The 12,721-nt window shown below is 40.0% G+C and overlaps 1 protein-coding gene across 1 annotated transcript in view; it reads left to right on the forward strand.

Annotated features, from left to right (window-relative positions):
- The window catches only part of LOC137175722 (ankyrin repeat and BTB/POZ domain-containing protein 3-A), a 199,405-nt gene that overhangs the window by 127,263 nt on the left and 59,421 nt on the right, over positions 1–12,721 (forward strand). Inside the window, exon 2 of the mRNA XM_067581550.1 lies at positions 4,858–5,007. Coding sequence (XP_067437651.1) covers positions 4,858–5,007 — 150 coding nt within the window. The remainder of the gene's footprint in view (positions 1–4,857; positions 5,008–12,721) is intronic.

Below are 12,721 nucleotides of genomic sequence, written 5' to 3' on the forward strand. Positions count from 1 at the left end.
TGTTCAAGTTTGATTCATCTGAATAAATCCACACATGTAAATGAGACCATATTGGTTTTTTTTTAATATCTTTTTTGCTGAATCCTATTTCTGTTATGCTGCAATCCATTGCAAGTAGGAAGTCAATAGTTGGTTGACAGTTTGCATTCTCAACTTTCTAAATGCGTCCCAGTGCATCTGCTCAGGAAAACATGGACGCCCGCAGCAAACTGTTGTTTAGAGGGCCGTGTACACGCAGGATTTCATTCCAACCGAACACAACAGCAGCTGATTTAACAGATCAGCACACTTTAAAAAGAGACAGGAGGAGACGGCTACTACTGCATCCTATCAAGGACAAATCAACTGAATGGAAATGCAAATGGCATAGTTGTTACAGCATTTTTCACAACACAAACACTACATGAAGTAAAAATTGATGAAAAGGTAATTCTGCTTACTGCTCACTGTGTGCGCTGCCATATTGCTGTGATGTCAGGTGTGTTTCTGTCTGTCGAGTTTCCGACTTGAATGACTGTTGCATTGCACTTTTACATGTCGAAGGTTGCAGCATTAGCACCACCAAGTATGTAGCCTGTCATAGCGCAATATTTCAAGAATTTAGCTCAAAGAAGCACTGCTGTGGCTAAGTACGGGCTAGCTGTGCTGTTAGCATGGCTGAATCCTATAGCTTAGTTAGCTCCATAGCTATCCGGGGTGTAACATATGTCATATAACATTATTTTGAGATACAACAATATGACAATATGCATCATAAAGCTGAAATATATTAAACAAAATCTCTTATTGGCTTAAGCACTGCAGAGTTGGTGTTCTCTGATAAGATAAAGCTCCATCCCATTGAGCAACCTGTATTTAAATCCAACTTATTTTCACTATTGGAGTGGTTTCTGAATCTAGCTGCTAACAGTATGTACATTTGAAGGCATTTGCAAAAGACAAACTTATTTAAAACCTATTTTTTTTTGTCTCAGAGCTGTAAACCGAACTCTACCCTGAGTTGTCTGTGTTAATAGCTCTAAAATTATAACACTAAAGGGAAACCATATTTGCATTGCTTCTTCTTGAGCCATTTTCAACTCATCAGGCTCATGTAAACATCAAAAACTTGGCTGAAAAGTGGCTTCATTAACAAGACAGCGGCTGTAGGCTTTAAAGCCAGATAATATCAAAGAGCAGCGTCTTTGTCCAACAGTTTCACGCTGTTAATTGCTTTGTTCTAGGCCGTGTGATTTTTTCTTTTTTTCTTTTGTTCCTCTTTGCAAAAATCCATTTTCCAAACTGTTTCATGAATGATTGATTCCCATGCAGACAGCTGATGTGTGTATATGTCTGTACAGCTCAATACTCCCTACTTTATTTATGACGACTTGCATGAGCAGCAGTATTTCTGCTGAGATGACTCGGGGGAGTTTGGTATGCGGCGCGGTGCTTTAAAGTAGCCTTGTCCCCGTGACCCAGTCTCCGTCTTCATCTGCCCGACAGCAACTGAGATGAAGGGAGCCCCAGAATAGAAAATGCAGGTCGTATCTGTTTATCTGGGATTAGGCTGTTTCTCAAGAATATGTACCGCTGATCTCACCCCATTGCCTCGGAGGTCACAGAAAGATGTGGTTAAAGTGACACAGAAACATGAAGTTATAAAACACGCCTGTAATGCTTCAGTGTCTCATGTCACTTGTCGTTTTTTTTTTAATCGGATGTTTGTGTCAGCGTCCCTTCTTTCCTCATTCCCCCGCCTGTTCCTTTTTCTCGTCTCCAAGGGGCCAGGCTGGCTTCTTTCTCACCTCTGATGTTTATTACACAAACAGCACCTAGGATCAAATATTCTTACTTTTTTTTTTTTTCCTCCTCTATCTAGAGAAGCCAAGTGTTAGTGAGAGATAACATGCAAAGGGAGTGGGAGGTGGGGAAAGAGAGAGCTGCAGACTTGTTTATATGTCTTGATCTGACGGAATGAATAATTCAGCAAAAGGCACCCTGGCATCCAGGATTATATTAAAAGGATAGTTCGGGCAGTGGGGAAAACAAAAAAAGTTGGGGGCAACAGTGAAGATGGGAGGCCTTGATAACGGAGGGCTCTGTGAATTATTCAAACCTGTTTTCCCCCCTAAAAAAAAACATAGAAGTGCAGAATCTCCAGCAGAGGAAGCTGTGAATGCCAATATGGTTTTGGTGATTAGAGGAAGCTGAAGAGATTTTTCTGCTTCACTCTGGGACAGTCGATGCAATGAGACAGGCAGCTTCCTTTTAAACCCGAAGTTTGAGGAATTCCTGCTTTTCAGTTCACCACCAGGCGTTCGTTCTGAAGTCTTCTTTCAGAATTTTAACTTAACTTTTCTGGGCTTTGCTGTCCCCAGACGTTTGCAGCGCAGAACATACTGCAGCAGGGCAACACTGATATGTTGTTTACTCTGCAGTTTTACAGACTTTTTTTCTTACTCCCGTCGACCTTTTGTTCAGAAAAATGTTGTAATATACTGTAAACTCCTTGAATCATGTGTTTGATTCACATTCATGGAAGGTATTTAGTCCACCTCATGACTGTTAGTGATGTAATGAACTTAAGTCATCTCACCTCACATCATAACAACTTTGATGAAACAACCAATTGCTGCTTGAATAATTGTCAGATTGTTGGTTTTGCAATGTTTAAAACTTGTTGGATGCAGCCCCCTCAAATTCCAACGTAAGAAAGGTGTAGAGAGAAGGGGTGTTGGGGTATTTTCAAACCTGCCTTGTTTGGTCCGGTTGAATCGGACTTTGGTTCGTCTTCCCTGTTGGTGCGACTCGTTTGGACAGGTTTGAACACAGCAATTGTACTTGGGTGCCCTTTGAGGATGAGGTCTCGGTCCGGTCCCGCACGAATACTAGAGCAGTTCATCTATGGTGGGAACCTCGATCCAACCCAACCACAAGGCGTACTCTGCAAGTTTGAGTTAAATGGTTCCCATAACCAGGTACACTTTGCATACCGGGATGTGGTTGAATGAAATCAACAGTTGTTAGCGGCTAGCCGAAGGATGAATTGAGATCCAATCTGGACTAACGCAACAAAGAAAGTTGCATTTGGTCAAAGGACCTTCTTCTTATGTTTACATTCTTGCTCCTGCCCCAGGGAAATCTGGCTCTGGCTATGGTGCTGACCATGAACTGCAACATCCCCAGTTTCACTCTGTCTGGGTATCTTTGTTGCATGTCATTCCTCATCTCTCTCTCCCATCATTTCCTGTCATCTCTCTATTAACTTGTGAATTAAGGCATAAAAAGGTACTTACATTTGGAGACCCTGCAAGCACTTATTTTGTGATTTGAAGACATGTAGATGTGAAGATTAACTGGTTACGTGGCTTAATGAAATGCATTTTATATGTCTAGGTTACAGAAAACCAGTTCAGGAGCATTTAAATGATTATATTTCAGTGTGAAGCAGCTCCTCCCTACACCTTGAAATATAGTTACTGAAATGCTGTTGAAACTATGGTTAGATGTCTAAAAAACCTTCTCTTTTCATCCAGATTTATGCTTTCAGGGGAATCTTTCCACTCTAATATAAAAATGCAACTACACTGCAGACCAAAACCATTGATTTTTCCTCAACACACCGCATATTTTTCTTGAGGAATTCTATTTGAGACACACCCTGATACCAGCTGCTCCATCAATACAGGTCAGTGGTAAAACAGCAATGGAAAAGACTGCTATAATAATTATTGGAGGCTCTAAAAAAAAAAAAACTGACCTCCTGGAAAGGCTGTGGGAAGAAGAGGGAGCGGGTCTCTGATGGGGGAATACTGGAATTCCTGGGCAGGACATGGTGGGAAGAATCTGGAGCTGGAGAGCTCATAGAGGGAAAATTCCTATAAAATGAGACTCATGAGCCTGCTGCACTGTGTCCGGTGCGTGGGTCTTTTGTCTTATGGTGCTGTCATCAAACAGACAAATTGACTAAGTTCCTCTGTGTTGTAATTACTGTTTGTTGAGAAACGGCATATCCCCTTGCACTGTGTCATTAGGATTAGCACTCGGCAGGGTGTTTCTTTTCATTTTCCTGTAGCAAAAAAAAAAAAACAAGCAATATCCCATCTGTCACAAGCTATTCTCCACAACTAAACAACAACCAGGCTGCAGTAGCTGCACCCAAATGGATTAAACCTCTGCTGCACCTTGTATGCAGAAAAAAAACAGTGCACACCTGTTATCACAACAAGATGTAACGCAAAAGGGAAAAAAGACATCCCAACACTGCTTGTGTTCAAGGTTGCTCTTTGAATTCACAGCTTTGAAGTAACGAATGTGGCTTGCAGCCTAATTTGCTCAATTAGAGTTCAAGCTACAAACTAGGCTACGTGTCGGGCAGAAAGCCAAGTTGAGGGTCATATGGTACTACAAGAGGGCTCAAAATTCACAATTTATTTGAAATATGATGAGCGATTCTGCTAGAATTATGTACTAAGAAGCATGTAACATCACTGGAGACAAAATAAATCAGCATCCCGTTCAACATGTTCAGTCCGAGTTAATATTCATGATGCCAGCTGGGATGTTTTCACATAAAAATTAAGATGTATGCTATTAACCTGCGACTTTGTTTCCTTGTTTAATCGTGTAAACAAATGTTTGCTCACTGGCTGCTGCATGTGAAATGAATGTGCTTTTATCATCCAGCTTACCAACCCTGTTTTGAATATTTAACTGAAAGTGCTGATCTGTGAGTTGCCCTGCTCTCTTACATATTTCAGTGTTTCATTTGACATCAGCAAAAACCGGAAACTGAAAAATCCCTACTTAAAAGAAGACACATAAATTGCTTTTTCTGTTTGTGACCTTTTGACCTTTGCTCTGTGTTGTCTACAGGTGTGCTGAGCCTGCCGGAGAGTTTGAACCTGCACCGGGATCAGCAGCGCTCGGGGAGAGGCAGCGAGGGTCACGGCTACTCCCAGGCCGAGCTCCGCACGCTGGAGCAGTCGCTGCTCGCAACGCGGGTGGGCAGCATCGCTGAGCTGAGTGAGTGAACTTTTACTATCAGTATGCAAAGCACAGTGTGTGAACTGACATTCAAAACTGCTTACTACAGTAGGAGTGTAATGACACAGTCGGCTCAGCATTCGGGAGGCGACATTATACAGAGTTCACAATATTTTCACAATATTTGTATTGTTCCCTAGCTGTAAAAAGCCGTTCTGCTAAAGATTTTAAATGGCATTAAAACAGTCACATTTAAAGAGATTAAATATTGACATTAAATTTTGGCAACTAAGTGCTACCATTGCTGGCTCTCAGAGACGGAGATGAGCACAACTACAGTATGTGTAAAACATTCAAATATAAAAGTCCAGCCAACAGAGATAAAGCGCTCCATGTTAGCAGTAATTGCTCTGCACTTTAAAGGATAGGTTCACAATTTTTGAAGTCTTTCATAAAACAATACTCAGCTGCCCAACTGAACATTGAAACAGGTCTTTCTTGCTTTAATCATTCCTCGGCCCATAATGGTCATTAAAAGTGATAAGGGACAAAATCCACAGCAGGGCTGTACAGTGTGACATTTTTGATCGCACATGCTATTAAAAGTTATCCTGTGTGAAGAGAAATATATATCTGTGCTGGATCATATCTGTAAAAAACGGCGAAAGACACATTACCCTATTGACCCAAATATAAGAAGACCGTGATTATAAGATGATCCTCCCTTTTGCACTTACAGTAACGTAATGAGTGTAGTTGTCCTAAACTTAAGTACTTCACCTGGTTCACTGTCTCTCCTCTGCTCCGCTGAGTGTGATGTGTGTGTGGAGAGCTAAACAGAGAGCAGAGGAGAGAGGCACGACCATAAATGACAGCAAAACGCAGTAGAGAGACCATGTTTATTTATGTTATCTACCTAATTTGTGTGCACTCATTTCAGCTCAGTGTGACTTTCTACTGCGTTTTCCGGCCATTTATGGTCATTTGTTTATGAGTTTGTCTCCTCTCCCCTGTTTCACCATGGGCGGGGCTGCCGCTCCACACACACAGAGCTCAGCGGAGCAGAAGATAGACAGTGAAGCAGTTGAATTGACCACAACACTCATTATTGTGAGTGTTGTGGCTAACTTGTTATTGGCTAACTTGGCCTACTTTTGAGCCACTTTGTTCAAGATGATGACTGTGTCTCTCCATCATTCAGGCCCCTGGCACTGTAGGCTAGTTGTGAAGGACATTGGCTCACTTCAGTCAGGAGGGGAACACTCCTTTTTTTTTCCAAATGACATCCTTTAAACCTGAAATTTCATGACTGTTCTTAAAGTGGCCCAGGATATATTACAAAAATTGATATATTTCAAAATTGTTTATTTTTGTGCAGCTGGTATAAATGTTTGCACATAGAGGGTATTCCAGGTCAAATTTGACCTGTATTTATTCACAGGGATTTTTAAGTCACTATATGGGTTCAAATCAAGGTAAAGGCTTATTATGATGAATCTTGAAACAGTGAAACTATAGATTTTTTGTCACTGGGACACTGGGGACAGAGCTCAACGGGGATCTTGACACTGTCACAAGAACTGGCCATGTTCCCTTAACAATGTGTCCATTGTCACACTTATCAGAATTCCCACCCAGGTGGGCATCTGCACCTGTAAACAAGCCTATAGAAAGTAACAAATCAAACCCATCAACTACAACAGGCAACCAACATAGTGGTTGTCCACTATAATTCACCCTGTAATGGAGGGCAGCTCTCACAGGACTATAAGAAAGTACCTGAGTGCCTATTTCACCTATTTGGTGGAGTGGAAGGAGTGATTTGGTGGCTCTGTCAATCCGAGATGAAAAAGGAGACAGTGGGTGGAAGAGAAAGTAAGAGGAAGAGGACAACATAGAGAAAATGGAGGAAAGGTCATTGTGACTTCTCTCATGCAAAGGCGACACCACCTTCCCCACACGCCAGCCGCAGCAGCCGCAGCCCCACAGTTTATTGCCACAAGAGGACAAAAGAGAAGGAGATGCAACTTCTGCACAACAAAAAAGACCTGCAAAAATCAGGGTTTTTTTTTTCAGTTTCGTTTGTTTGAAATTTGCAAACCAGCTTGCTGTTTAATGACTAATACACTCCATGCAGAGTGGATTGTGTACAATTGACAGAGAAGGAGGGCGTTTGGTTCACAGGCACTGCTGATTGATGGTTTAATGGTTATAATGAAAGCTACCATTCAAAAATGTTTTTGCATCCTTCACTTTCAATATAATTCATAGAAATAATTATGGCTGTTTTGTTCTCCTGTTTTAGATAACATGAGATCATAATAAAGTGTGATTGTGAATGTATTTTCTCTATAAACGAATGGTGTCAAACCTAAAGAAAAACACTGTGCTACTACTCTGCTCTCTGAAACATTAACGAAGGATTAATCACCCATTTATTAATGACTGAAAAGATATCTATGGATGCAAAATACAATTTCGGTTCAAAATGTGGTGCAGGGACTAATCATAAAGGGATACTTGAGCAGGATCAAAAATGACCCACTCCATACTATGAAGGCTGAGGATATGAAGTATGTAAGGGTTAACAGTCCACCTGTGTGTGCTACTAAAATGTTCTTTGTGCTACTGAAAGCTTCATCCTCTTGGCACCAGTGCTAAAACCTCATAAAGTAAGCCCAAGTACAGCCCTGCAGAGTCCTTTTTCCATGCAAAAATTTATTGCATGGAGTTTATCTCAAGCTAATATGAAGCTTCAGTCATCTGATTTAGTCAAATCCAGTTGATATCTTCCACCTTTACAGTCTTTTTAGTACCAGTTTCCTTCTTTTTGTTATGAATCAGGCGGCTGGTTTGTGTTGCATGTAGGTAGATCACTCGGCCTTTAGTGCTACCTGGTTGGTCAGAATGTGACTGAAAACATGAGGATTTAATGGAGATTTATGAAAGTAAAAAAGATTTCATTTAGCAGAGGTTTGCGACTTTCATTTTCTGTTTTGTGTCAGTTTCTTTGTAGAGCAGCTGATGATAATGGCACAGCTCACACCACAGTGAAGAGCCATCTGTAAAAACCGGACTAAACTTTGCTGATTATAACCTTAGTGGTAGATTATAACCTGTATTTTAATGGCGCATGAGGACTATATTTTCATATAATTGCTTTTATGGAATATGTCGGACATATTTCTTTGCAAAAGTGTCATAAAGCAACAAAAAGTACAGTGCTATATGCGGGTTTACAAGTGAGCTGCCACCGCGACTTGGCTACTTCTGCTGGCAACCTGGATCCGTCTCTACTTCCACCGCAGCTCAACAGGGAACCACCGTCTGGGGAAAAGACAAAGAGGGAAGTCTGCACTAAAAAAGACTGTAACTTTGGAAGATATCCACTTGATTTGACTGACTGCTGAAGTTTCATATAAGCTTCAGATAAACTTTTACATTACAACTGTGGATTTTGTCCCCCATCACTTACATTGAAAACAATCTTATAATGACCAGTATTAACAAGGCAAGTTTATTTGTATAGCACATTCCAACAACAAGGCAATTCAAAGTGTTTTACACAGAGCATAAAAGGCATCAAGACAGAATATAAAAGCAACATAAGGCAATGTAAAGAGACATTTAAATACAATTAAAATGTTAAATTTGGAAATAAAAAAGAAGCTAAAATAGAATAAGACAGATAAAACAGGAGAATAAAAGTTACAGTGCAGTGTAAGATATGAACATTCAGATTTGGTTTAATTAAAAGCGGCGACAAACAGGAAAGTCTTCAGCTGTGATTTGCAGCAGACCTGCAGTTTTCTGGGAGTTTGTTCCAGATATGTGGAGCATAAAAACTGAACGCTGCTTCTTCATGTTTAGTTTTGACTCTGGGGACAGAAAGCAGACCAATCCCAGACAACCTGAGAGGTCTAGATACGTAGCAGCAGATCAGAAATGTATTTCGGCCCTAAACCACTGAGTGCTTTATAAACCAACAGCAGTATTTTCTAAACCAATTCTTTGACAGACAGGAAGCCAGTGTAAAGATCTAAGAACTGGAGACTTGTGAACATTATGAACCTGTCCTTTAAAACAAATCTGCTCAAGGATTTTCCACTCCTATTAGCCAAATAACCCCATTAGCGTGAAGGAATGTACACTCCCTGTCCCTGTGGGCAATCATGGTGGTCCGAAACCAACCCACCGCTATTCTACTGTCCCCTCACTGCTCACTTCATCCATCCCCCAGCCGGTGACACACCGTAGCCAGGAACTGTTCTATTACAGCTGTTCTAACACCTGTTTATGAGCCCCGCCTGGGGACCTTTAAATCCAAGGTCACTGCCTCGGAGGCTTTTAACCTCAACTTGAAAGGAAGGGCTCCACCTTTAACTCTGACACAGCCCACCCCCCCCCACCCCCTCCACACACACACCCCTCCACCTCCATCCTCATCCTCTCCAAAGTCACATATTAGATCATCCTGTCCCCTGCAGATATTTGTTCTATGTGTGGCTGTGTGTGTGTTTGTGTCCGTGCACATTTGTCCAGGCTATGTCTAAGCAAGCCGTTCATTTCGCACCATTGATTAAAGTAAGAATTAGCAGTCTTTTCTTGTAAATACTATCACTATCACTAGTTTTATCGTTAGCTTTGCCTGTAGGTAGCTTGTGAATGATGCTCTACTTAGCAGCCTCAAGGGCGACACTGAGGGGAAAAAGAAACTTTACTTACTTTTAGAAGACATTGAAAAATAACCTAATTAGCAGTGATAGTCGCCACGGCTGAATTAAGAAAGAAGAGAGCACCTCCGAGATAATCCAAGAGAGAAGATCTCACACTCCGGAAACTGCAGCACTGAAACACGATAATGAGTAATAAGTAATGAGCAGCAAACAGGCGTGAACGCTGAAACTACCACCACCATGCTATTATAATTAGAAGTGAGAAATGAACAGATGACCTCGTTAGCCAAAACGCAATGAGCCTGATGTGCAAGAACCACTCGTACGGACAGATTTTTTTTTATACTCAGAATTTTCTCAGATGTATGAACAAAATTTACACTCTAGAAAATTTCTAAATAAGTGAGATGATGTTATATTTTGATTTAAAATCTAGTCTGACTTGTTTTGAATATGAATTGGATTATCTAGTGCTGACTATGCAAGGATGTTTGACTTATTTGAAGTAAATGTCACTTGTCTTTTCCTAATTAACAATTTTCATATTATTTGAGGTTATATTTGACACTTATTTTAAGCTCTGTAGTTTCAAAACAAACACATGTTTTTTAAGTTTTAGTCTTTTGACTTGCATGAGGGTATATTCTCAACTATACTGGGGCAAAATATACAGTATAATTTGTTTGCATGCGTTCCAATGATAACAATAGTGCTTCAGACGTATCTCATTCCACACAATACAATCCTATAGTCAGAATAATCAGTAGACCAAACACCCTTTTACTGATGATGAAAATAATATTAACCGGAATATCAAATATCTACAGCAATTATTACTCATGTGCACGTGAAAAAGCGGTAACTTTATAGTAATTCCATCATTAATTGTCAAAAATGATGTGATATTAGTTGCTTTTCCAAGCCACCTTTTAAGCTTGCAGTGGACAGTGTTCTGTCTTCCAAATATGAATTATGTTATGCAACATCGATAGGTGGAGATCAGCAAAAGTAGTAGTAGTATATGGTAGCTGCTTTTTTGCTGCTGCTTAAAAATAGACCATCATCATTGCTGGGTGGGAGATGTAGCGCTAATGCTTGTTATTTGAGAGCATCATTATTAAGTTTACCAAAAACGTTTATTTGTACAGCACATTTTGACAATAAGGCAAGTTGAAGTGCTTTGCATAAAACATCAAAAGCATTGAGACAAAGTGCAAAAGAAACACATTATAAAAGGACATTTAGATACAATTAATTAAGAGTTTATTTAAGAGTTAAGAGAATAGGAAATGAAGATAAGCTAAAATAGAATAAAAGAGATAAAATACAAGAATAAAAGTTACAGTGCAGTGTAAGATATTCATCAAATGTCTCAAATTTGATTTAATAAAAGGCAGCTGCAAACAGACAAGTCTTCAGCTTTGATTTTGGTGCTGGAATGGTGAAAATCTCTGTAAATTGTGTAACAATTTGTGGGCTCCTGCTGGTGTCCTTGACAGGTTTTATTAGCAGTGTTGCTCAAAAACGGTAACGAGTAATAGTGTAAACACACATACATACCACGGCTAATCACTTCACTCCTTTGTAACAATCATAACAAATCTGACAAACAAGAAAGCCTCTTAGTGCCGTATTAAGCGAGCAGCTTGCTTGTTAAATTGACAGAAAATTATCCTTTGACCGGAACGTAACTCTCATCTCACTGTGATATTCTTATCTCTCCATGAGGTACATTCCAGATAATGAGAAGTCCTCCACTCGTCTATGCACCCGGTCTCCTCTGACATTCATAAGTTTACTAGTTTACTTTCTCTCAGCGCTCATCTATCTTCTCCTGCTTACAGCAGCTGTTGCCGGGCAACAGTTACTGCCAACATGCACAAACTAATATCGGTCATTACTCATTGAATAGGCTATTACATATAGTATATAATTTAAGCATGATATGGAACAATTCTGTTCAAACTCTGCATAATACAAGTAAGAATTTTAAAACTGTTTCTAAAAACTTATTTCTAAGACATAAGGAGAAGGATTTTTGTTTTAATGGTGCAATTTATTTCATAAAACACAACATATTTTTTAAGGTTTTTTTTCCAGTTTTCACTATAGTTGGCAAAGAGATATCTGGAAATCTGTTCTGGGAAATTATAGCATCCACACAGAGTTAATAAGGCCAATTTTTTTTAACTCTTTTAAGGCCAGCTCATTAAAAATGGTAAGTGTATTAGAAGAGAGATAACATGACGAGAATACTATAAATATAAATAGAGAAGAAACAGTATTTAAAAAGCATTTTAGCGACATACAGTATGTTGGAGCTTCGATTATTCAATCAATTATTCTGAACTACACAGCAGGAAACGCACCGGTGATGCATACATTAAGGATAAAAGCAAATAAGTGAGTGCACCTCCTCTAATTACCAGCGGAAATGCAAATACGCATTATAATGCTCCTCTCCTGTGTTTATGCTCGCTAATCTGAACATATCAGTCTGAAACATTAAAGGCATTCTGTTCACGCACTCGGATCAGAAAGTAGAAAAAGCAACACCGGCTGCTGTTTGATTCCTGTTAAATGTGCCGTGCGTTTGACTCCCTCCGCCACGCTGCCTCAGCTGGGCTTCCTCACCTCCGGGGTCGGCCAGTCCAACGCTGCCAGAGGTTGACATGTGGCTCGTAATACAGTGGCTGCCAACTGCTTGCAGTCATTTAAGGGAATTTCACTGGATTCCGTGGCACGTTTTCCACCTTATATCGCATTTTATTAACAGATTGAGTGTGAATCTGCTTATCAAGTGTATGATGATTGATTAAGGGTGCTACTTTTAGAGTGTTGCACCATCTGCCTTCGCGAGAAAGTTAAAGGGGAAGATTTTCTAGAGCTTTTATATCTCATTTCATACTTTTTTTTCAACCTACAAGCAAACAGACGCAAAAATCTGAAGCACAGCTGGTGTGTAATCAGCCTCTCTTGTATATGCATGCATTTAAAGGGAAAGTCAGGTGATATTCTGTATTTTTCTTACTTTACTTACCATCAAAAGACTCAAACCAACAAGAAATTAACCCTCT

The sequence above is a fragment of the Thunnus thynnus genome, chromosome 23 (genome assembly GCF_963924715.1).
Source record: "Thunnus thynnus chromosome 23, fThuThy2.1, whole genome shotgun sequence".
Taxonomy (NCBI): domain Eukaryota; kingdom Metazoa; phylum Chordata; class Actinopteri; order Scombriformes; family Scombridae; genus Thunnus; species Thunnus thynnus.